Source organism: Clytia hemisphaerica, unplaced genomic scaffold (genome assembly GCF_902728285.1).
Source record: "Clytia hemisphaerica strain Z4C2 unplaced genomic scaffold, Clytia hemisphaerica genome assembly, whole genome shotgun sequence".
In the NCBI taxonomy this organism is placed as follows: domain Eukaryota; kingdom Metazoa; phylum Cnidaria; class Hydrozoa; order Leptothecata; family Clytiidae; genus Clytia; species Clytia hemisphaerica.
The window spans coordinates 219,003-245,156 of NW_027104426.1; the positions used below are offsets into that span (position 1 = coordinate 219,003).

At 35.4% G+C, this 26,154-nt stretch overlaps 2 protein-coding genes across 4 annotated transcripts; both read left to right on the top strand.

The window, feature by feature from the left end:
* The first annotated feature begins 90 nt into the window (after positions 1 to 90).
* LOC136820472 (actin-binding LIM protein 2-like) lies at positions 91 to 16,328 on the top strand. 3 transcript variants are annotated; one of them, XM_067076652.1, is made up of 17 exons: positions 91 to 295; positions 4,095 to 4,196; positions 4,745 to 4,928; positions 5,351 to 5,580; positions 6,800 to 6,926; positions 7,230 to 7,323; positions 7,591 to 8,112; positions 8,728 to 8,743; positions 9,598 to 9,729; positions 10,211 to 10,281; positions 10,788 to 10,835; positions 11,513 to 11,561; positions 11,843 to 11,883; positions 12,209 to 12,236; positions 12,810 to 12,853; positions 13,656 to 13,727; positions 14,768 to 16,328. In XM_067076652.1, exons 1-17 carry the CDS (start codon positions 292 to 294, stop codon positions 14,879 to 14,881), a joined length of 1,878 nt encoding a protein of 625 aa, XP_066932753.1. In that variant the 5' UTR covers positions 91 to 291; the 3' UTR covers positions 14,882 to 16,328. The 3 variants fall into 3 exon arrangements, with proteins under 3 accessions (XP_066932753.1, XP_066932754.1, XP_066932755.1); XM_067076653.1 differs by lacking the exon at positions 13,656 to 13,727 and having other exon boundaries at positions 92 to 295; XM_067076654.1 differs by lacking the exon at positions 9,598 to 9,729 and having other exon boundaries at positions 92 to 295.
* Positions 16,329 to 17,017: 689 nt separating this feature from the next.
* LOC136820460 (uncharacterized) lies at positions 17,018 to 19,799 on the top strand. The gene is made up of 4 exons (XM_067076644.1): positions 17,018 to 17,095; positions 17,449 to 17,733; positions 18,572 to 18,867; positions 19,344 to 19,799. Exons 1-4 carry the CDS (start codon positions 17,093 to 17,095, stop codon positions 19,552 to 19,554), a joined length of 795 nt encoding a protein of 264 aa, XP_066932745.1. The 5' UTR covers positions 17,018 to 17,092; the 3' UTR covers positions 19,555 to 19,799.
* The last annotated feature ends 6,355 nt before the right edge of the window (positions 19,800 to 26,154 follow it).

Consider the following 26,154-nt stretch of genomic DNA (forward strand, 5'->3'; position numbering starts at 1 on the left):
GATAAAAATGTTGATGGCAATCAAAGAGTAATCCCTGATTTGTCGTATTATCTCTTCTTTGTCATGCACATAATAAAATGGAATGTTTTTAAAATATACTATGTAGTACATTAGGATACATAAAAATAGTGGATGAGACATCGTTGGATGTTAATAATCGTTTTGGATAATTTTTTAAACTCCCTCTGTTTGTTTTATCAATATTCTGGGATTCCTTCTCTAGTATTTAGGAAGTTGCTGTGATTTCTTCTAGCTAGATGAATTTGAGTTGAAAAATCAGTGATTGAAATTATGGGTAAGTGGGACCTTTTCTTTTTTCTCATCTTTGAATATTCATTTTTCTTTTAACAACTTTAAATTATATTACTTCTAATAATAGAAATGTGGCATTTTTGTCTGGTCTATAGAATTCTTGAATTTAAATATCAAGCTTCTTAGCTATATACGAAATTAGAAGAAAAGGGCTGTCAGCATTAGACCAACTTTCGACACCGCCACCTTCGATTATTATTATCGATCATTATTTTATTGATTACTTCAATCACAATCAAACGTTTGATTATTACCGTCTGGATCTATTAATTTGAAAAGCTAATCGCAAATAAAATCATTCGATAAAGCAAGGCAAAACAGCTGTCAGTCTGAACTTAAACTCCTATATCAGGATTAGAAACTAGGCTAGTCTTGCCTCTTTTATCTTTTCCTACCGTGAGTGGTCCTAAATCCGACAGCCCTGCCTAAATCCAATAGGACCCTGCCGACGCACCGGACTTAACAAACACCAGACACGCCAAAGTCCGGTGTGAAATGAGAATTTTTTTTACCACCCGACAATCTCTACACCGGACTTAAAAAAGTCAGATGTCCTGTGTAGGAGAAGAATATTTTTTTCCACTGGACAATCAAAACACCAAACATGACCAGTCCAGTGCGTCCGGTGTTTCTTAATTTTTTGTTTCATAAATGTCCGGCGTCCAAAATTCCCTGTATGCAACACTGGACTGACACCGGACTTATTGTGTCGTACGTCCGGTGTAGCGAAAGGATACTTTTTGCCACCGGACAAATACACCGGACAGTCCGGTGCGTCGGCAGGGTCCTAATCCGATGGAGTCTTTCAAGGATACAAAGTAAAATAAAAACAAACCTTTCCCTGTGACGCAATGAAAATAAATAAGTGTCAACTAAACTGAGAAATTTGATACACTGAACCAATTGAACCAAATGTACAATGCTGACAAGTTGACACAACACATACATACATGTACATTGACAAGTAATCCCTGAGAGAAGTTTTTATAGAAATCTGCAACAAAAACGAAAGTGGTCTCTTCTACTGATTGCTTCCCAGCGCTCCTTTGCAGCTGTTTATCAAATTTGCACCAATGAGGTTGCCACATTTGAAACGGCCCTTCTTTTTGGCACCCGTGGCCTTTCAGTACCTTGCACGACGGGCGGCTGTAAAATCCCACCCTTCATAATATTTGTTTCAATCCGTGATCCGTGGCTTAGGTTTTTTATCATCTTCAATTTACTGAAGAAAGCAGGACTTTGATGCAAGAGTTAGATTGTCAACAAAGTGCCGTAAAAATCATTGAATAAAAGAAGAACCTGGAAGAACTTAAAATCTTAAATATATATTTTCATTTTGAAGAATAGGTGCAAAAAAGTGAAACATAGAAAAGTTTCATTTTTTCATTGCATTAATCAAAATGGGGGATTTGGAAAATTTTCTATGTTTAGTTTTTTACCAAAACCCCTGTAACTATGGGCAAGCACCCCGTTGCTAAGATGTTGACTTGAAATCGAAAATGAAACCACTCAAAACGAAAGTAAAATCAGCCCGTACTCAAAATCCCGTAATCTTCATATGCGAGTTTTTAAAGTCCATACTGGCTGTGTTGATATATAATATATGATGATTAATGGTTATTAAAAGCATGTCACTACCAGCAGGGTTTACTCTACATGAATCTAAAATTTGCTTGAGTTGAATTTCATCAGAAGTTAGGCCTGGAGAAACCTTTTTGCTACAAAGAAATATGCACCCTTCCTATCGCTATCGGAGGAAAAATATTTGATTTGCGATGTTGCAAATCAGCTTCGTCCAGACGTAGTTAATCGAACAGTTCGATTACCGAACTAATCAAACTTTGTCGAACTTAATCGAACAACAAAAGTTCAATTAAATTCTTTAATCGAACTTTTCAAAAGTCGCTAAAATTGTGAGTATATGATTAAGTTCGACAAAACATATTAACAGTCCATCGAAAACTGCCATATAAACAAAACTCAACATTCTCGCAAAAGTTGTCTTTTTGATTTCCCAAACTTTCGTCTAAAGCGTTCACTTCCATAATAATTTATGTAATTGCAATTTCAGTCAGTCCACAGTCGGCTTCAACATATACACATGTTTTTATTTACGAGACCTTAGTGCCTAGTTAAACAATCCGGGGGTAAGTGGCAAAGGAACACAGCAGATTATTTGTAAAGTAAAGAAATATCTTTTGACATTGACAATCAAATATAATATATTATATTTCCCTAATTCAAAAATCAAAAATTCATTTTTTCATTTGCGAAAAATAAAAATAAGAAAATAATGAATTAATATTAAATACATACTAAGACGCCCCCGTCTTTTACTCTCGTTTAATTTCCGTTCTCGGAAAGTGCAAAACGCCCGTCCCCACCCAATCAGCTTAAATTCACTTTATATAATTGTCCTTTGACTTTCAAAAAATAGTATTGAAAAATTATGAATTTATAATAATTACAAAAACAAAAAAATTGATATATACTTCATTAGTGAAATATTCAATAAATTCCAAGTTTCAATTTTCAGTGGGCGTTTTTCTAGCGCTTTGTTGATCGCGCAATTTTTGCGTCACACAAACTTTCTCAACCGCTTGTAATAATTATGCATTGCCAAATTTGGTTCTCCATTGTCAAGTCAGGATCGATGGTGATGTCACCTAAGCATAAAAACGTTTGTTGATTAGAATTTCAAAAGAAGACATTATACCATCGTGAAAATTGCCACAAATAAATATCTCTGTTAAATGAAACAGGAAAGGGTATTCCCAAAAAAATTCTTTAGTGGTATTGAAGAACTAGAAGTTGTGAAAAAAGGGCTGACGTTGGGGGTTTGAAGATAAAAACGGCAATTATTGGCATTTCGGCAGACATAAGGCAATACAAAACAATTGTAAGATCGTTTACATATGACTCAATTTCTAGTCTGTATTCCAGCAAAAACCATTTGAAAACAAAACTAAACCAGGTGTACATTCAGTCAAGGAATTCCCTCAATTTCAGTATGTATATGCAATTGTGGTAGTTTTCATTGTAGGCTTACGACGGGTACATACAGTGCTTGTCGACAAAGATAAACAATCATTGACTATAAAAAAATCACACAAGAAGAACGCTTGTCTTTATTAAAAGAATCTGATCTACAGAAAAAATATTTTGTCTGTGCATTTAAAAAGATATGATCAAATTATGTACATAAATTGGCTGTTTTCTCCTTGAATCTTGCATTCTGTAAGCAATGTTTATACCCTGATTGTAGTAAAATATTACTGCCTCTCTATTGAGTTTTCCTTGACGGACAGTGGACCTACTAATTCATAGTTACCAAGTGTCACGTTTGCAAATGGACCTTTTGTCCCGTTGTACACCCACATCCCCTGTGTGTCACATTTGTATTAAGGACGTTGAAATCCATGAAAGCCTCAGGCCATTTTTCATGCCCTTTTAGCGTCCGGTTATCGAACGCAGCCCTTAACCCGAGTTCACTAAAATTCTTGGTAAAAACAGCCTTTTTGATGGAAAAAGTGCCTTTTTTTACCACTACTGGACGCTGCCCTGCCTTTCTAGATTATTGCCTGAGTCTCTTGCTCTATTTATTTATAATTAAGATTGACATATATGCTTGTGGTGCAGACATGAGCCTCATTGTTTTTAATAACTCCATCTTCAGGTCTTTTGTTTACAGTTTTTGCCAGCCAGAGCAGAGAAAGCTTTTATTTTAACTAACCTTTATAATGAGTTTGGGATTAATTTTATGTTGACGTCAAATTTTCTAGTTCAACAAGATGTATTTTGCAATCGATGTCAAGACTCGTGCTATGGGGATGTTGTTGAGTTGAGTGGCAACTTCTATCATCAATACTGCTTCACTTGTAAAAGTAAGTTGTACTCACTGATATTTACATACCCTGGAACAAGTTTCTCAATCCCGACAAAGCAAAATCTTTGATTTGAGCTTTTAAGTGTACTACTCAATAGTGATGTCATGTATCGGGAGCACTGAAGTCTTTCTCAAAAGTATGTGGATCTGTGTGGATGCGTTTTTATATCTTTTCTCAGCACATATTCATATTATGTTAGAAAGTTATACACCATTGGAAAGATATTTCCAAGGAGAATAACCTAAAGGATAAAAGATTTTTAAAAAATTGAAAAATGAAGTTAAGAAGAATGACGGTGAAAAAAATGACGATGAAAAAAATGACAATGAAAAAAATGAAGATTTTTTCTACTGTTTTAAAAATCATGACATCAGAAAATTATTTATATTAGAAAATTTTTAAAGTAGCATTGACTTTTATTAGCATTTGTTGCTGTTCGTCAACTTGAAATAAACATTTAATATACTGTAGATGGAGAAATTGTTTCGAAAAAATGTTGATATGTGTGTGTTGTGAACTTTCTCTTTGAATTGTTTCCTTATCAGAATGTAACGAAGATCTGGTGAACACAGGCTACTTTGAAGTAGATGGAGAATTCTTCTGCAATAAAGATTACCATCAACTTGTTGGCACCCAATGCGATGGATGCCACAAGTTTGTTGAGGGAAATGTAATAACAGCAATGAATTCAACCTTCCATCCAGAATGTTTCGGTTGTCACAGATGCGGGTATGTCAACTACTGTTTATTAATCCTGACTTTTTAGTAGCATCAATGTGTAATAAAATGTTAAATGACAAGGCTCAAAATAACGACTTGGGTCGGAATAAATGTTCAATCAGGGTTACTTTAGTTTGAAAATTATGATTTTTGCGTCAGACTAGAAGCTATTTGGGTCGGACAATGTTATTTCAAGCCCTGTAATGAACTAATTTTAAGGTAACCCTCTCTACTTAAAAATCTTGATTGAATTTTAGTTAGAGGTAACTGTTCCATATGCATAATAATACTTATTAGTTATACTGTCATGGTTTTCACATGGTAGTAAAAGACTGTACACTTATGGACTTCAATATGATTGTCTTACATTTTCTATGTGAGGCACAATAAGATACGCTTTTTTGTGAGATTTGTCATTGTTTCACATTTAGGAAAGTGTTTCCAGAAGGTGCAAATATTATATACGATGGTGAAGACTTTCTTTGCGAGACATGTGACAATTTAGCGTCACCCAAGAAACAACAGGTGCCAAGTGAAGAGATAGAGCGGCGCGGTCCGCCTTCATATGAGCATCATGTCCAGTCCAGTACACCACCAAAAGAATCGGTCGATATCACAGATAATAATAATAAAAATGCAAAGAATGACGATATTGAAAACTGTGAGTATTGTGAGTTTTGGCTCAGTCGTTTTCATAGAAAATGTCTATCATTTTTAGTTATCGTTTGAGCAAACTGGGTTAATATTGGAAAGAAATTTAATTCGACATTTAAAATTTTCAGGTTTATTTGACACTGTCTGACATAATAAGTAATAGTAATGATATGACATTGAGGGAAATTAGGGATTAATACCCCGAGTTTCATTTTGAAATAGTTTGAAATAGCTCGAAATAGCTCGAACGAAGTGAGGGCTATTTCAAACTATTTCAAAATGATACGAGGGGTATTAATCCTAATTTCACGAAATGTCATATCATTCCTGGTTAATTATATGACTGATTTTATTATTTTTTAAAGAGCTTATCCGAAATGGGGATTCCAGAAGTGAGTCAGAAAATTTATGACGTTTTACTATAGAAAGATGATGTATTGCTGCTCCAAAACACAAATTATTCCATATCACTTTCAAATTGTTGCAGAAATTTCATAAATATAATGTCAAACAACAAAACCAATAATCAAAAATAATCCATTATACAACAATATTATTGGAACGAGGATTCTTCATAAAAATTGTATTTTCGGCTCCTTTGCAAAGACGCCTGTATTATTATCAGCAAGTATCCAAGTTCATAATCAGTGCCATTATTCTTTCTTTCGTATCTCCACACAAAATGGTCACAAATGAAGTGTTCAAATTAGCTATATGGTTCGTATTCGGATATGCTCTCCCATTCTATCTCCTCAAGTCCACGAAACTCTCTCCGCCCATTTCTGAAAAGCATTTATCTAAATGTTCGCGTTTTTGTTTTTAGAATTTTGCCATAATAAAAGAACAACATCATCCAACAGCTTGACAAAATTCAACAAATTCTTCTTTGTACTTTGTTCTTGTACTTTTCCTCCTTTGACCAGACAGCTTTACTATTTTTGTATCGAACACTGTTTACTTTTTGTGATCGAATAATGCCAAAAATATTCGAATGTTTTGGAAATTCGAACGTTCATTTCGCGTGAAATTATGTTAGGAGAAAATGGTTTTGATCAAAAATATTTAGGCGGGAGCGGGGTATTACAAATCAAGCGGGGTATTACGAAATAATACCCCGCCGAAGGATAAGGGCACGCAACCTAAATAAAATCAGTCATATAATTAGATATGTGATAGTTTAGGCATGTTTAGGATTGGTTTTTTTAATTTTCATCAAATGTTTTCAGGCTGTGCTGGATGTGGTAATGATATAAAGAGTGGTCAAGCGCTATTAGCTCTAGATAAACAATGGCATTTATGGTGTTTCACTTGTCACAAATGCGGCTGTTTACTAGCTGGAGAATATATGGGAAGGTTAGTGTTATTTTTAATATACAACCACTGAAGTTTGATATAACTCACAGAGAGCTTTCAATGCCAAAAAAAACCCTTGGATGGAACGTTTTGGTTTTGACTAAAGTCAGTTAAAATGAAACCATCTTTAGTAAGAACGTTGTCTCAAATAATCCCTTGTACGCACTAGTTTTTAAAAAGTGACCTGCAGTTAATTTTAAGTCATTTTATAATCCTTGAAAAATGCTGAAAAATTTGATTTGAAAACCTCAGCTGAGTTGTAAGCCTGTTTTAATCAAAATGTTGGGTTGATTCTTTTTTCAGGGATGGTGTACCTTACTGTGAACAAGATTATCAGTCAGAGTTTGGTGTCACTTGTGCAGGATGCGGAGGTTACATCACTGGGAAAGTTCTACAGGTTTGTTAGATAGATAATTACAAACTTTCGCGAGGTGCAATATCAGTGATAATTATTGCTTTTTCGAATTTGAGCAAGAAATATTTTTCGCAAGCATAAACTTTAACGAATTGCTAGATAAAATGAGACTGTAATGTTTTTGTGACCTTGTCCTGCTATTACGATGTAAAAACCAATTACTTTTTTAAATAGTGGGAAGCTGAAATGCTATTAAAAACTTCTGACCCGTTGGAAAAAATTCATACCATTTTCTTTTGTCACCATTAGGCAGGTGAGAAGCACTACCATCCACATTGTTCAAGGTGCGCCAAGTGCGGAGATATGTTCGGAGAAGGAGAAGAAATGTATTTACAAGGTTCTGAAATCTGGCATCCATCGTGTAGCGAAGAATTCCAACGCGAGACCGAAGCAGCAGAGAAAGCTGCTCGTAACGGACCAACCTCCCCTCATCTAAGGATACAAACTCATCAGACGCCGGAAAGTCTTAAACCAGGTCCCTACAGTCCGAACGGCTACAACAATGACTCGTCAATAGAGCCGCCAGAATCACCAAGTGCTCACACGTGGAAACCACCTGCATCAAATAATACTACAACTAATGGTTATCATAAACCGCCTGGTTTCCGCTCAATCAAACCACCACAAATAGTAGCAGTGAACAATAATAATAACAAACCACCTAAAGATGCTAGCGACGAAGAGGACGCCCCTCCGCCCGTCCCACCACCGCCATCAAGGTCTAGCAGCACTGCATGGAAACAGAAATATGCACAATCTTCGACTGCAGTGGTAAAGCTTTAATCTCTTTTAATTTTTCTTTAAAAGTACATCGTTTATCCTGGTGTATCTACTTCTTAAATATGGGGAAAAGCTCTTTCGAATTCGGCTACTTTAATGGGATAAACTTTCGCGGGGATTAAATTTCGCGGTTGGGCCTATCCACGAAATTCAAAAATTTCGCGGGGACTTAATTTCGCGGGTGGCACTATTAGGTGGCAATATTTTCACGATTTTACTGTCAATCATGCATATTGGTTGTTGAAAAACACATTATTTGCGCCTCTTTGATGCAAGAAACCATTCAAATAGTATTCATTTGACATTTTTTGAGTTTTGTTTAGAAATATTTCGCGGATGAGGCCCTTCCAAATTTCCATTGGGACTTAATTTCGCGGATTTTCGCCAAATCCGCGAAATCCGCGAAATTTAATCCCCGCGAAATTTTATCCCATAGAAGTAATCTAAATTGCAAACTCCTCCGGAAGGTAGTATCTGTTTTAGATGCCAGCGGTCTAGAATTTGGCAGAAACGTGGAAATGTATCGAGAGAAAAAATAATTTATGAAAGTTTGGAAAACCTCTGCAAGCTCGTATTAATTCTTTTTTTCGTTTTTTACCTTTCTAGGAGAAGAAGAACGAACGTAAGTGAAGTTGAATACAATGCTTTTATTTCGTTTAAATTGTAACACATCTAACAGCTCATTACACGAACTACTAAACTCTAATTGAATGACACTAATAAAATAATTAATAAATCGAGGTGAACATACACATAAACCCTAACAAATAGCTTAGCCAGCAATAAAAACAACTACATATGAAAATATATTGTTTGAGACCAAATAAACAATTTACCTTAAGGGGATTAATTTTCGCGGGAACTTATTTCGGCGAGACAATTTTTTCGCGAAATAATTTAATTTTCGCGGGACTTATTTTCGCGAAGACGGGAATTCTAAATTTTCGCGAGGATAAAATTTCGCGAATCAGCCCCTTTTTGGCCGAATTTCTTTCATTTTCCTAGGGGTTCAGGCAAAAATCATGATTTTAAATTTTTCGCGAGGATTATATTTTGCGAATTTCGCGAATCCAAAGGCTTTTAAAATTTTCGCGAATTTCGGAAAAACTCGCAAAATTCGCAAAATATAATCCCCGCGAAAATTAATCCCCTTAAGGTATTACAATTTGAAGAGATTTTTATGACAATGAATTTTCTGATTGTGTAACGAAATTGGTACATACTGTGTGAGTCCTACAATAAACATTTAAACAGATAACCTGAGAAATAAAATATTAACGACTTCCACAATGGACGCCAGATGACAAACATACTTTGACAATTCAACAAGCATTAACGTAATAAATTTTTGTGAACAAGTAAATTTATTAACAAAAATAGTGAATACCTCTTTTATTTATAACGAATAACAGACCATTTAGCTCAGATTGATTTTTAATAAATTTCTCAAATTAATATCACTAAAATCCTTTGCAGTACCAACACCAGCTCAACAAAAACCTGTGCCAGTAATTCATAAACCAACTACTAAACCATCCAGCAATGCTTACTCAGCAAGAAAATCACGACCTTTGTCTTTTGTCGAATCTGCAGCCGCAAGGGCTTCAAGTAAGGATACTAATGAGATACTAAAAATGTTAATTTTTATCAGTAATTTGTTTAAACCCTTTTCTACTAATCTAAATTCCACCATTTTAAAGCCTTATTATTTAACAATCAGCTTTCTAGCTCAGTCCATACAATATGTGGGTTTTGCTCCAAATATATACTGTATCTATTTAAACCTGATTCATGATATGCACCATTACAATGTCATCCACGGACCCAACAGCTGATTGGTTGAAAGTGACGTATTGATTGACTTTACGTCACTTTTAACCAATCAGCTTTTGGGTCCGTGATGTAATGTCAGAAGACATGCAATTCCATCAGGAATTAGTGATTGAGATTGATTGATTTTGATTGAGTGACTTGATTGATTGATTGATTGATTGATTGATTGATTGATTGATTGATTGATTGATTGATTGATTGATTGATTGATTGATTGATTGATTAATTGATTGATTGATTGATTATTTTATCTTAGCGTCATCAGGAGGAGGCACTTACCAAATCACTAAGACAACACACCAAACTCGTATCGTCAGTAGCAGCACGGTATGTGGAAATTACATTAACTTTTAAACATCTTTTCTTCGACCTTTTCCGTTGTATGATATACAGTTGAGCCTCCTTAATTCGAAATGTCTCCTTAATTCGAACAAGTTTTATGGTGCGTTCTGTTTACAATGCCTTATAAACCTTACTCCATAACTCGAAATTTCCTTAACTCGAACAGATTTGTGTTACCCGTGCGTGTTCGAGTTATGGAGACTCCACTGTATATGAGATTTTGCAAAACAGGCTGATATGGATTTTAATCTTGGATTGTTAAGTTTCATTCACTATTCCCATAACTTTAAAGCTCAAGCCCGTAACAAGCCCTGTCCTTTACTAAGTATTGAAATTTTCCCATTTCAACCATTGCAATTATCTGACGCATTCGAGTTTACAAATTTAATCGCTAGCTTTGGCCTTGTCTAGTCAGAATCATTATTGCAAAAAGAATAAAATCTCGACCCAGGTGTTTTGTTTCGGAAGTGTAAATTGTTTTTTTCTCATAGAGAACGATAAGCACGACGAGCAGTGAAGAACCTTACGACGAACGAGATGTAAGAAATCAGTTGCAATCGTTCATAATACTTATTTTTACCTTACTGTAGAATGGCCTCGTATCGTTATGTGATCGTTACAATCCGAGACATCCAGATTCTACTTTATTTCTTTTCCCTCTGCAATTAATACTGAATTCAAACCTAAAGTAATTTGAGTGATGTAAGCTCAAAAGGTGTTTAATGTACTGATTCGACCCTCTGCGGCTCTTGTCGAAATCTCATTATCGTTCTCCATTATGATGAATAAAAATCAAGGAGTTTGGCGATGGCCATCAGTTACCGTCTAAAAAATTGGACATACTGCTGAATGCAGACCCACATCAACGCCCCTGTGTCACAGACCAGTTTTGACCCCAGCCCCACTGGAAAATTTGGCAAACATTTCGTCCACGTTGGAAAAATAACATTGAATTTCAGTCCCACTGGGAAATTGATTATGATTACACCCCTATTAGAAATTTAATGCTTGAAAATTGCACTCCGAAACCATCCCCACTGGATTTTTTAAACCTTGTGTCAAGGAGTTCGGCGATGAGATGAACAGAGGTCATCAGTTACCGTCTAAAAATCAGACATACTACTGAATGCAGACGTATATTCAACTTTATAGTTTAAACCTGACCTGGGTAAAATAAATTAACAATAATGAAAACATTCATTTCTTCTTTTTCTAGAATGGGTTAAGAGGAGCAGCATTGAGAAAAGGCGTTGGCTTCAACAAATGTATGTATTTCTTCCCCTTTTAAGTATTTTCAATGTCTTACTGTAATCAACACAAAAGAAAAATGTTTTGTTGACTTATCTACTGAATTTTTGAGAGTACGGTGAAAACCGGAGTCAATTTTTGTCTTTAGAGGGCTGTGTTACGTTGTCTTTTGTTCTCAATCCTTGAGAGTACGATTAAAATCGGAGTCAATTTAGTGCTTTGTCTCTAGAGGGTTGTGTTCCCTAGTAAGAAAGACTATTCTATTACCATTATCTCCTTTTCCTTTATTTTACTTTAGTGCAACAACGAAAACAAATGAAAGAGAATTCACTGGCAAGAGTTAGTCTTTTCTTTTATTTCTTTCTTATTCATATGCATCATTGCAATGCCTTCTGACAACACTGCGGACCCATCAGCTGGTTGGTTGCAAGTGACATAAGACCCGTCAATAATCACTTGTAACCAATCAGCTGTTGGGGCCTTGATGTAATGTCAGAAGACATTGTAGTGGTGCATATCATGAATAAACTAAAATTGTTTAACTATACCCCATTTTTCAGAAGCCTAACGTTTTATGAGGAGAAATTGAAACTGGTTACTTGAACCAATTAAAATGTTCATCCCGGGTTCACGCTTTATTAATTGGTTTTGTTTTATGTTTTAGCCATCTGCAAACGGGCATGAAAATTTAGGTATGTCTTAAATTCCTTTGCTTCCGACTTTTTCACCTCTTTTAGTAGGGGGCTAATCCTTATGATCCGTAGCATCTTTCGTGGGACACAACCGCATTTGATTGGTTTGAAATAAGATAGGATTTTGAAACTTTTTGGAGAGGGGGCCCATGGATAAGGCCTGGGAAAAGTTTTTATGGCCAAAAAGCTGACGTTGTAAGCAAAATTTTACCCCAAAAATTGGCGAAAAATTGAATTAAAACAAAAAAATCGATACCATCAAATAGAGCATGAAATTCTGAGCAAAGAAGTATACTACAGCAAGTCTTATACTAAAACACACAAAAAGATATGATAAAAACTTTGAAATCCTGTGAATTCTGATGCGTTTTAGAAAAAATTTGACGTCAATCGTACTCTTATTGACAGGATTTTGAACTTCAAAAGCCTGTATTTCTTGAAATGTTTGAGTACAAGGCTTGTTTTAGTATACCTTTTTTTGCTCTGAAAAGTGGAAATGAAACCATTGCTACAACTGATAAATGAATAGCAAGCAATATTATACTTCATGATGTTATTTTTCCTTCTTTTTAGACCCAGAAATTCTAAGGAAATTAAACGCTGATCCCAATGGAAATGTAAGTCTTCAGTTGTTTTTTTTGAAATTATTCTATTGTTTTTACTTTTGTTTTTTAAGAAGCAATACTTTTTCCATTGAAATTTAAAGATGGTTCAGCATGATTTAGTTCGCTTTTAAACAACCCGTTGGCGTTGGCGTATTCATTTTCCAAATATACTCTTCCGAGACCAGCATTATGTTTACAACAACCACCCCCTTCCCCGGCTTGCATGTCTTTTCAATCACGTGTTTGCCTTGTGGAAACTAACTTCGTTTCCTTAGAGGCTTGAAGATTATCTTTTAATGAGGATTTCTTCAAATTCAAAACACCCCACTTTTTGGTATGGAAAGTCGAATTCAAAACTAATTTTTCTACTTCCTACCATTTAACCTTTTGAAGCCTTAAAAGTAAAAAGCATTAAATTTTGCAAATGCGATAAATTTGCTCGGCGCTTTAACTGTCTCAGTAACTCTTAAAGCAATAACTTTCATACGTTTAAAACGTTTTTAAACTTTTTTTCAAAATGTATGAATATTAAATAGATGTCAAGATGAGATCATTTAAACATTTGTAAACCTTGTAGACTATGTAAGGACTGAAAGACTAAATACCACTAAACCAATTAAAATTATTTAAAGAATTTTGAAATAGTTGCAGTCGCACTTGATAATTTGCACATAATTGCACTCTAGCATGCACATCAACTTGCTATCCATTCATTCATTCTTCCATTCTCGTATCCATTCATCATGCAGTCACTCATTCTCAACACATAAACTCTAATAAAAATAGCTTCAAATTTGAAATATATTGTGTTTAGACCTACCCATACGAGATGTTAAAGACTAGTAGCTTTAAGACACCATATAATGTCGACAAAAATAAGCTGGAGGTATGTTTGTTGGTGTCTTTTTGGGGGTCTGTTTGATTATTTTAAATGAAGAAACTTGTTGAATACTTAGCAGTCTGTGACACTAACTCGATCGGGAAGATTCTTCCGAAATAGGTAGAACCTACTCGAACGGGAAATTGACACCCAAACGGGTAAGAGTTAAAAAACGGACTTCCAGATCGGGAAGAAGCGGTTCAGTCAATTTTCAACTTTCCAAAGAGGAAGAATCTTCCCAAATGGGTAGAAAAAATTAGAGTAAGTTCTTCCCGTTCGGGAAGGTTCTTCCCATTTCGCAAGAATCTTCCCGATCGAGTTAGTGGCACAGACTGCTTAGGTTAACACTGTCTGTTCTTGTAATTTGCACTAACAAACATTAATCAAATAACACTAACACTTTTTAAAATTAACACACTCTTCAACTGCTAATAATGAAATAATGGTCTGTATTAACTTTATGTACTGCACCCAAGAGGGATCTAATTTGTTTATTTGAGGTATTTCAATTTTGAAATGTTTAATCATCGATTTCTTAAACCTTTCGAATTGTTAAGTTTGTAAAGATTTTTGAAAATATTTGCCAATTTTCCACAGCTCTGTGATTCTTATCTTGCTCTGAAAAGTGATCCTTACTTAAATCGACCATCGTGTTTATATCAAGTTATTTGGCTCAAAAGGGGAAATTTTTGTAGTAAAACTATATAGTGGACCCTCGCTAATTCGAGCTTCTGTTATCCGAATCATTCTGTAATACGAGCTAATCCCGAGCTAAAATACTTTCTACGATTCGAATTTCTTTATAATTGGAACAAATTAGACTTTCTTTATTGAGCCCGAATTAGCGAAAGATAGTATATTTTGGTGGCTCTAAATTTAGGCCTCATTGCTGCGTTTCCTGAAATCGTCTGAAATTATATTTTGACAAATAGAGTATAAGGTTTTACAATTTTTTCTAAAACCGTCTAAAAATATATTTTGACAAGAAAATAAGATTTACAATTTTTAATTTCAATAATGAGATTCCCTTCACTTTCCTTGTACAGACTTATTTGACGGACAACGAGTTCTTCGAAGTGTTCCGTATGACACGTGATAAGTTCTATTCACAACCCAAATGGAAACAAGAAGAGTTGAAGAAACGAGTCACTTTGTTTTGAAAATAATCGCTGTCTCAGTTATTCAATTTGTTATGGATTCGATATGAGAAAGAGTCTGGTGTTGAGTGAGAGGATATTATGCACCAATCACGTGATCTGATTATTTGATGCTCGACGAGCGTGTGATTTTTGGAAGTAAGCCTACAGTACTCCGTGCTTGAAATATAAACACAAAAACGATTAATTTTCGTAAGAAAGTTCCCAAATATTACGCAAAGTCTTTGCTTCGACTCACTTTATACTGTATGGGAATTTTACTGGTTCGGTTGGTTAACGTATTTGAAAAAATACAGTTACTCGAGTACTATTTTCTCTGAGTTTTCTAATATAACACTCACTAAATTTGAACCTTTTTAAACTTCTTGCTTTAAAACTGATTGTTGAAAAAGGATTGACTATTCGAACTCAAAAGGCTTTGTCCACGTTTGTTATCTTCCAGTACCAGTAAAAATTTCATCAAAAAAATATATTTAGAATAAGTAAAAATGTTACTCTAGGTATTATATTTTAGTGTATATATTTCTTCCTTATGTAACTGATGTGTATTTAGCCGGAGATAATTTTTAACAAAGTTAGTTTTTAATGGCTATCTTTAGTGTGATGTCCTTAGCTTGGATAACTATATTTATCCAAGTGTATCTAGAGATAGTTAAATCGTATAATTTTTGACTGAACTAGAAAGTAATATCGAATAAATGGCACTCTTATCTTGTCTAAACCAGTGTTGGTACCTTAAAAAAGCAGCTTTTGTTTCCTTTCCTACGAAATTACATTTTTAGGCAATATTGCGGTCCGGATTTGTGTACTTCCGTGTAAAATTGATCAACCAAAAAAGACCATTAATTACTCATTTGCGAAATAATCAAAATCGTTCTCCTGCTTGCAGATAAAATCTAGATGAACGGATCTTTAATTTTATTCTGTATTTTTATTCTTCTAATTTTACTCTATATATTGTGTTTTGTAATAATTCTGTGTAGGTTTTTTGATATGAAATTGTAAGAAATATTTTAATTCTGTTTGTACTTTAAGACCTCAATTTTTATTCTTCTATGCTGTACTATTTTTTTGGTATCGATCGCAATCTTTTTATGTTCATACAAATTTGTACAATTTTATTCCATCATTTTTTCTCTCTGTCGCTTCTAAATTCTCTTAAGATATTTGGCGAAAAATTAGAATTTTTTCAGTATTTTCACTACTGTCAAAATCAAAGTCTTGTCGAAATTAAGCCCTGTTTGTCTTACTTCAAAGATACCTTTATGGAAATATTTTTCACTGCGATGTTTTCCCTTTGTATCTATAGTTCTTTTAGAGTCATTTTATTATTTTAGCTGCATGTGATAAACTCAACTTATAATAATATGAAAGCAGAGGATGTTTTTAAGCATTTTTGTATTACTTCACTTTAACAGCACAATATTTATTCATTATATCTTAAACCAAATTTTCTTATCGTTATTTTGTTATCCAAAATGTTACAATAGATCTTATCGGAGTTTTTGATTTTTCTAAAAAAGGGATGCATTGTGGGATTGGTTCGGGAGTATTACAATAGAATTCCTCGAGGAATTCCTAGGAGATTTCTATTGTAATACTCCCGAAACAATCCCACAATGCACTGCTTTTTTAGAAAAATCAAAAACTCCAATAAGATCTATTTCGACGCTGCCTTAGCAATCTACTCTCGGGTACCGAATAGCCGGGGAATAAGCCGGAATAAGCGATCCACCCCGCGTCGTGGATGGAAAATTCTTTGATAAATGAATTAGCAGGGGGACGGCTATTAGGTACCCAAGAGCAATTTTTGAACTTTGACCTTGTCGAAAAAAGGAATTTAGAGTGATAAGGTTTAATGACGTTTATTTCTCGTAACAAAAGAGCGCATGGTGGAGAGATCTTATCTCGTTAACATCAAAATAGAATCTGACAAAATTAAAACTGTGTGGGCCTAATACTGAACTTTCGTTGCACACTATGATCCTGCTTCATAATATTTGTTCTATCTTTTCAATAAGTACTAATCAATTAAGTATGATAATTAAGAGTCATGACAACATTATCTTACCACGTTAATAGGGTATTATTGTATTGTAAGCGCTGAACTTCCCATTTTTCTTTTAAAGTCAGTACCAAAACAAGAATAAACCATTTTGCCGATCTATTTCCAACTGATTAACACGTACCTGTAGATTGTCAATCGTGAGCGTGATGGTAAGTATGTTGTTTATAAATTTTTTGAAAAGCTCAGCGATAGTATTATAATGACAAGAAAATCCTTAGACTATGCTACTATCTAAGAACTAACCCCAAAGCCGGAGAAAATTCACAAAACGGGATTTTTCCGGAAAATAGTTTGCAACCGGTAGAGTTTGCCAGTCGTTTCTTCGAAACTCTCCCGCCGATTTTTTTCCGTTTACCGCCATAACGCCATAACACCATATTTTCCCGCCTTTACTATCACTGAAACGGACGATAACATCACCGTCTTTGACAATTAGTCCCCGATGACGCAAAAAACCCTTGAATCGTTAAACTTCACTCTTGTCTGATTTCATTCATTTCAGAAAACTGCGATTTTTTTCACGATTTGTGTGACCACTATCATCCACTCGGTACCAGTTTCAAGCAGGGTGCCCCCACCAAGATCTGAGACAGGTGGGAGAACTAGACCACCCTCGAGATGTGTTTCGCCATCTACTTGTTTAGCGAATGCCAACCGACGAATCAGACAGATACTTCAACGATACCAGAAACCTGATTATATAACATCGCTCAGCCAACCTGTTTGTCCGAAAACTCATTCTAAAGAAGTCCAACAACAAGTCATGAATCTGAAAGAAAGTTTTAAGGTATAACTTTTATTGAGATGAATACCGTAAATGTAGCAAAATTGACGAATAGATAAACAGCGCGTGGTAGAGTTTGACGGAATGTTACCCATAGCCCCCCAATTGAGCAGGTCCTTAATACTCTGCGCACGAAAGGCAGCATTCACTTTAAAGTTGTGGCTCCGTAAGAGGGTTTTCCAAGATTTGGGATAAGGATTAAATGAGCTTTAGAGCACACTGTGTCAAATCATCACAATCGTCTTACTCTTTAGTACTCCAAAATTAGAAGATGCTATCGTCCGTTTAAAGGTCAGTTAAACGCGGGAAAAGGTTCGGGCGTCGGCGGGGCGGTTTACGGGAAAAAAGTGGCGGTAGAGTTTTGGAACAAAATTGGACCAATATCATTAAAAGGATCATTTTGCAAAAAAGAATTTTTCGAAATATTGCTGTTGTCAGCAGAAATCAGCGAAATATGAAATTTTTCAAAAAAGTGCTGATGTCAGCAAAATTTCAAAATTTTTTTTGCAAAATAGTCCTTTTAATTATGTGCAACTTCAGTCCAAATTTCATGTTTTTACCATTAGTCAAACTGGAGTTATTTAAAAAACAAGTTTTGCTGACGTCAACACTTTTTGGGCGCGTAAACAATTAGGTAACACCCCTACAGTGAAACTTCACCATGGTATCTTTCGGTTGTAAATCATTGGTTTGCTCATTTTCTGCCGGGGATAATGGTCTTCAAAAATTATGGTAATTTTCAGGTTTTTGAGACATGCCATAACTTACCTGAGTCGAATTAGAGAGCGTCGACTGTAGATTCTGCATTTAATGTAACATGCATCAAACTTTCTCTTTTAAGCAAAACACTGGTTCAATAACACAATGCACAGCAAATGATGACGAAGAAAGTGGTGATTCGGAAGAAGACTTCAACAACGACGAAGATGAATATCTGGTGGAGCAATCAAAACGCCAAATGAGCGACGACGAAGCAGATGTTTTGAATGAACTTCAACTTTCAGCAACAACAAATTTGAATAATCTCATCAACGTTCAAAAGGAAGGATGTACTGAAAAAGGAGAGGTCGACCCTAATACAAATACCATCAACATGTGCAAGTCCTGCAGATACACTATTACATTGATATCGTCCAAGTAATTTAAATTTCGTCTCTTTTCTTTAGAGGGTTTCATTCTTGTACCAGAATGACTATTGAGGCGTATTAAAACTTCCGATCTTTGGCTGGGGTTGGTAAATATCTAGCATGCCGAGAGCATTAATCTGAAAAGAATCATGTCTAGTAAAGCTCGTATCTTTAAATGAGATACAGTTGACGCTCTCTAACTCGACGTTCTATATTCGATAGGCTCCCTTATTCAATGAAATTTAAAATCCATGTCAAGAAAACTCTCATAAATGATGCTCCCTTATTGTTGGATAAGCTTCTTTATTCGATGAAAATCCAATTCCCCTTTTAGATCCAATTAGAGAGCGTCAACTGTATTTCGAAAGGTATATTACTTTAGTCATCAAACTGTAGATTTGTTGGTCAAATCAAAAGTGATGTTCCACCTTACACTTGTTCATGCTCTGAATCCCTTACTACTACTGACTATTTCTTTCATATTAGCTTTTTCCCGACATCCTTCGTCCATTTCCGATGCGGTAACGGAGCTGACATCACATGTCTGTGCAGTGAAGGAGCTTGCAAGAAACGTCAGTTACGTCATCATATTGGGCGTGTCAAGGGGCAGGGTCAACATGCTGCGTTGACCATTACTACAGGATGCTCATGCGAAGTCTTGAATGAAAGTGTTTTGAATATCCTCGTCAAAGACTAATCATGGAGTTCCAGTTTTAAATCGCATTTTGAATACTGTTCTTAGAAAATCTTTGGAATGGCTAAAGCTTGGTAACGGAAAATGTTAATTACGTACTATGCATTATGCAACGACCATATTGTGACGTGAGAAGCTGCTGCTAGACAAAATTATAGGCTTTTATTTTATAATATTTCTTTGGGGCTTCTAAATTGTAATTGATTGTAATTCATATTTTGTTAAAGTAATAAACTTATCTCTTTGTATTTAATAACCAAAAAAGTCGAACTTTGCTCGAAAAGATCCCGTCCACCAACAAGTTTCTTTGTGAGGCATAATTAGTTCTTTTCTCACACTGGTCACAATCCCCGACGATTTTCAACCTTAGCCCCGTGAGGTTGACAGTAGGGGAGTCATTTTGCAATTTTGGGATAAAATTCACCCCCATATCACTTTATAATGACCCCCCTTTTATGACCTTTATGCCACGAAGTGCCAAAATTGGCCAAAAACCTTCATTTTCCTAGGGATTTTTAGCAAAATCAGGTGATAGCACTCCCCATTTTGTTGATTTTTATCTGGAGTACCATCCCCTGCTTATTCCACCTCCTCCTACAACTAAGCACACAAGAGTACACCTTGTCCCCAAGCAAAGCGCTTAATTATATAATTGTGACATTTACGGTATGAAACTTTGTCTTTGGGATAGCAAGAGCTTCGAGGTTTGCACCCGGGGGGATGGGGGGTACTACCCCTGTCGACCGACGGGGGTGCTCGCGCTGGGGTTCGAAAAATGGACCCTACTAGGGACTCGAAATTTGCGAAAAAAGTGACCCTGAATGGGACTGAAATTCCAAAATTTTCTCAAATTTTCTACTTTTTCCCCAAATTCTCCAAAAATAGGCACCCTACATACGAGGGACTGATTTTTCTATTTTTTTGGTGTTTTTGCGACCCTACTACCTGGGACTCGTGGAGGTTAAAAAAGGTACCCTAACCAGCGGAGCATCCATATAACCCATCTTGCCCTAGTACTCCCCCCCCCCGGGTTTACATCGTTTCAAAGCAAAGATAGGTTTGTTAGCCTGAAACAAGAGGTTCATCCGGAACAGTACGCAAATAACGATCAAATTTTCTTTTGAAGTCGTCTATTTTTACATTTAGTAAGATTCCCAAAATCTTTGGGTAAGGGAATTAAACAATTTTTGTCCCTGTATAGCATTCGAATGGATGCATAAATCTGGCATTGAAAGGGACTTCTCTTTTTCAGAGGAATGAAACACTTCGCACTTGCTTTCTTGTCTCTCATTGAAATAGCTGATACACCTAGTCTCTGTTTCATAATCAATTGTAATATTTGGAATTGGGATTCGGAGTGAGAATTGTTTGAATCGATCTGTGATCTGTATGGTGCGCTAGCCTTGTATTCCCGCATTTCCTTCCTCGTTGACTTTATAGATTAATGCCTCAGCTCTGACACCCCCTTGAATGAAGCGACAACAAAGAGGAAGTTCCTTTTTTTCGGAGATTTGTTTTGATATAAAAATAAAGCATTTTTTTATTCTCCGGGGTGCCAGGGTCGTGATTTCCAAAGTTTAGGGTCAAAATATTCTGGCTTTATGACATGGTCCAATTATTTTCCGCAGTACCAAAATCTCGTACCAGCCCGCCCGCACCCCCCCCCCACCCCCCAAAAAAGGCGTCGCTCTTTTCCGGATTTTCCGATTTTCCGATCCTTTATCCCCGCTTTATCTCGTTTTATCCCGGCAAAAAAGGACTCGGTCGAATCTGGTCGAATTGAAAAACTTTTCTTGGAAAAATGAAATTCTGATACTGGTCAGATCTTGATAGATATCAGGGCTGGTGCTGTCTATTGTGTGTGGTGTCTTAAATCAGCTGAAACTAAAAAGAAAGCTAATATCATCAGTTTCCTTTATGATATTGGTTATTTATTAGTAGGTTAGGATTGAAAGTGAAAGTTCGAGATGGCGACTCAAGAAAAACTGATGGTTTGGTTTTTACATTTCTTTTGTCATTTGAGGACCCTGCCGACGCACCGGACTGTCTGGTGGCAAAAAGGATCCTTTCGCTACACAGGACGCAATAAGTCCGGTGTTGCATACAGGGAATTTTGGACGCCTGACATTTATGAAACAAAAAGTTAAGAAACACCGGACGCACCGGACTGGTCATGTCCTGTGTTTTGATTGTCCGGTGGGAAAAAATATCCCTCTCCGACACCGGACATCTGACTTTCTGGACTTTTGCGTGTCCGGTGTTCGTTAAGTCCGGTGCGTCGGAAGGGTCCTGTCATTTGTGTTTTGTGTTTTTTAACCAAAATGGTGAAACAACGTGAAAATGTACTGTTGAATCTGTCTACTCTGATGCTCTTCTCTTTTTATTCATTTTTCCCTAATAGATCTATGATCTATGCTTTCCATAGACCTTTTTTCAAAGAGGATGTCCTGTTGAATAATTATGTAGTCCAGCCATAAAAACAATGATAGAGCCATGCATAATTACTGTATCATGCATATTGTAATATATGCCATGGTTTTATCATTGTTTTTCTGCTGGACTACATAATTATTCAACAGGGTGGCCTCTTTGAAAAAAGGTCTATCCGCCATCTTAGTTAGGATATATCGAGACGACCCGCCACGGCATGGCCCGAACATGTTCGGGCCTGTTCGGACCATGCTCGGGCCACAAAAAAGTATTATTGAATCGGCCCGAACAAACAAGTCTAGCTATCATGTCTTTAAAGGAACATCATAGGAATAGTAGAATTTAATTTTATTTACCTTTCCTGGTTTATCATCATCCATTGTTAAATATTTTCATTAGACAAATTCGAAGTTCCAAATACCAGTTTGATTCACAAAGTTGTATAACAGTACGAAAAACAGAGGCGGATCTGGGATTTTTCTGAGGGGGTTCAAAAATCTCTTTTCAAAAAAAAATTTTTGGAACAAACATTTTGGGTGTAAATTTTGCACCTGCCCTGTTTTGGCGGTGTCACCTCTTTTCCATTCAACATGAGGGACGTTAATGAGCGCCTGCACGTCTGCAGTTCCCATTACCTATGAACTCCAAACATAGGCCTTAGCGGGTTAACATGCGCTGCAAGGAGGGCGGCAGGCCAATTTATTTTTGTCCCGGCTTGAACAACCAGAGACTGAACGTGTAATAATCGTTTGTGGTGATATTCATGTATACATTGGGAAATTCCCTAACTGCAATTGCGCACATCTAGTTTCTTCTTTTCAATCATATCCCACAAAACGTTCATAAAACGGAAATATAGTCTGAGCAAAGAAATATAAGAGTATTATATTTCTTATATTTCTTTGGTTTGACCTTTTATTTTGATAAAACAGACACCCCAGATCATGCTCAAAACTGCTTGTTTGATGTATATTCTTTTATATATTCATGGTTCTTGCAGAAAATGTTTTTAAGAAAGCCATGGATAAAAGAGCAAATAAATGGTTTTGAAGAAATGTTTGAAGGAAAAATAAGACAATTTATAATATTATATTAAATACTTTTCACACTTCAGTTTCATTTCGTGAATATTTAAAATATAGTAAAAAAATTCGATAATTTATTCTTATAACCATTTTTCATGGAATTTCTTTGTAGCGAATTAATTGGCTGATAATCAAGCAAAAATTTTCATGTTGAGTATGTTTACATTATAAAACCAGAAATAGATAATATTTTGAAAATAGTGATCAAGTTAAAAAATAAAGGAGATTATTTATATAATACATATAATACAAGGGAATACAATACGATGGAAAAATAAAATATTGCCAAAAAGTGGAGTACACCATGAAGTACTGATATAATGTGTTTTATGTGCAAATAGATAATTTTAGCTCTCATTCAGAAATTAGATGAATAATCTCATAAAAAAGTACTTTTTACATTCAAAGATGTTTTTAAGAATTATTAAAGGTACTAACAGTAATCATCAACAATCTGTAGGAAAACACTTTTTCAACTTTTTCAATCGTATGGAGTGTTGTTTATAATTCTTTTGGTAGAGATTGTTGTTATATATCATTTCATAAACTCTGCATTCAATCGTACTCTTTTATGCTTATTTGTAGGGGTTGAAAGATGTAGGGGCAGTACTCTCAGAGGAAATTCATAAAATGGGGGGATCATTTTTAACTGATTTTGGGGTGATTTTCCCAAAAAAAACAAGGAAAATGAAGGTTTTGGTACTTTATCAGGAAAATTTCATAAATTGGAGGTCATTACAAAATGCTAATTGGATGATTTTTACCAAAAAATTTCAAAATTACCACCTACAATTAAGCACAAGAGGGTAATTTTTTCAGAGGTCACCATTGTCTCTTTTTGTATAAAAGTACCATATTTTCATATGATCACGTAAAAGTAATCTTAGTTTTGTTTTGCAAGTATAAAGTGGTATGAACTATCTCTTCTTATGACATGACGAAACCAAAAATATTTCCTCGCATCACATTATCTTGAAGCATGCATGAACATTCACCTTTCCAGAAATTTCAATCTTCAACCAAATTCAATCAAATTGCCAAAATGTTGTTCCCTAACCGAACCTTTCTTCCAGTCTCTGTTCTAAAACAAATTTTGTTTTGTTTTTCTTTAACAGTTTTCAAAAATAAAGCTAGCTAGCTTTTTTTCCATGTGAAATTCATCAATGTCCAATGATGAGAGAAGAATCTCTCGAAACGTAGCCATGTGAAATTCATCAAATGTCCAATGATGGGAGAAGAATCTCTCGAAACGTAGCTAATCGCAAATCTCGTTATCCATATATAGCTAGGTAGATTTTTCCCAGTGATATTCCCGATGTCCGATGATGGGAGAAGAGCCAAACGTAAATCTCGTGATTATATTCAACACACGATAAACTTCCACCAAATATTCACAATTAAGTCCTTTCCCATAAAAAATTCTAAACTTCATTTATCAAGCAAAATTTATTTAAGTTTTGTTTTTGTTGGTATGAATGCTTCTCTAAAGATAAACCAAAACAAAAATGTTTCCTCAGAATGAGAATCGTCTTTTCTTTTTCTTTTGTCAGTTTGTCACTCTTCACCACATCAAACAAAAGCAGATGAAAATTCCATCACGCAGAGTCTTTGTTGAAATCATCGTACATTGATTGATATTGTTGTGTGATTCTCTCAAATTTACTGATTAAATTGAACCAAAAATGTCCTCAAAAGATAAGTAATTGCCTGATTATAAACACTTTTCAGGACTTCAATTCCTTTCTTTAAAACACTGCATTGAACGCTTGCAAAGAAGTGAGGTCTTGAATCTTCAATCTTGAATCTTATAATCGTCCTCTTTGTTGACAGTGTTACATCAACAAGCACCTTCTTCCGCTAAATCACGTATATATAAGGTGCAAGACATTTGTTTCTTTTTTTTTTCTTTTTGATTTGTTTACAATGTTTCTTTTAGTTTTTCCTCATTGTCTCTTTTTTCTATTTGGAGATTTAGAAAACATTCCAACAACTTCCATCGAAATGATCTATCACAGCTCAGTCTACCATTTTTAACGCGGTCCGAGGATTGAACCGAGAACGCTCCGCGAACTCCTGCGCGGGTGAAAAACTTCAAGTTCAATCTGTCAATCATTTTCTCAAGCGAAGAGTACACAAAGCGATTCTAGCTTTACGATAGTGCCGCTGGGCATCAATGGATAGTATTCAATTGTCATTATTTTCATTCCTAGAACTTTTGCAAAAAAAACCTACATACTGAATTTGAAAGATCTTCTATGTGGCGTTTTTTTGCAAACTTCAAAAACTGATTTTTGTCCCGCCTTTGCTGGACTTTGGCTTAAGTGCTTGAGTGCAGCATAGGGTACAAAGTCCAAACATGCGTTTCCTGTAATTTTTGTGTGAAGAGTTAGGTCTACACTGATTGTTATCGAACATACAAGTTCATATCCATCAAACCAGAACATACCATTTTCATTTTGTTGCATAAACTCAGAAAAAATGGCATTAAATGGTAAACTTTTCGAATGGATCAGACCTTTTTTGATTCATCGAACCCAGAGAGTTTCAGTAGACTCAACCTTGTCCTCAAAAACAGAGGTTATTTCAGGTATGCCACAAGAATCTTGTGCTGAGAACGCTTTTGCTCCTCATCATGATCCATACTGTGGTCGATATCCCCCAATGATATATATCCTTTATTAGAAATAGGAATAATAAGAAGGTCAGAATCACTGATAGACAAAAGATTTATTCCTCTTTGATCGCTAAGCAAAGAAAATTAGTTTCAATCAGTGATTCCGTCCTTCCCATTATTCCTATCTAAAGAAGGTGTTGAATTTAGAAGAGGGATGTCGACAATAAACAAACTTATGGTTTATTGATAGCAACACATCTTTCATTCTAAAGTGTAGGTGGAACTTTGATATTCAAAGATTATGATTTTACCAGCTTTTCAGCAATTTTTGCCTTGCTAACCCAAATACCATACCGCAACCTCTTAACCTTAACCCTTTAAGTACCAATGTCGTATATATCAGATATGGGCTATGCAGGAGGGCGAAGCCCTCTTGTAATGTCCAGTTTGAGTTAGAAATCGTCATTTTTGGTC

Coding starts and splice junctions, on each gene's coding strand:
- LOC136820460 (XM_067076644.1), top strand. Junction 17,734..18,571: donor ATCTGAAAGAAAGTTTTAAG/GTATAACTTTTA, acceptor TTCTCTTTTAAG/CAAAACACTGGTTCAATAAC. Junction 18,868..19,343: donor ATTACATTGATATCGTCCAA/GTAATTTAAATT, acceptor CTTTCATATTAG/CTTTTTCCCGACATCCTTCG.
- LOC136820472 (XM_067076652.1), top strand. Junction 5,581..6,799: donor GAATGACGATATTGAAAACT/GTGAGTATTGTG, acceptor AAATGTTTTCAG/GCTGTGCTGGATGTGGTAAT. Junction 10,282..10,787: donor GTATCGTCAGTAGCAGCACG/GTATGTGGAAAT, acceptor TTTTTCTCATAG/AGAACGATAAGCACGACGAG.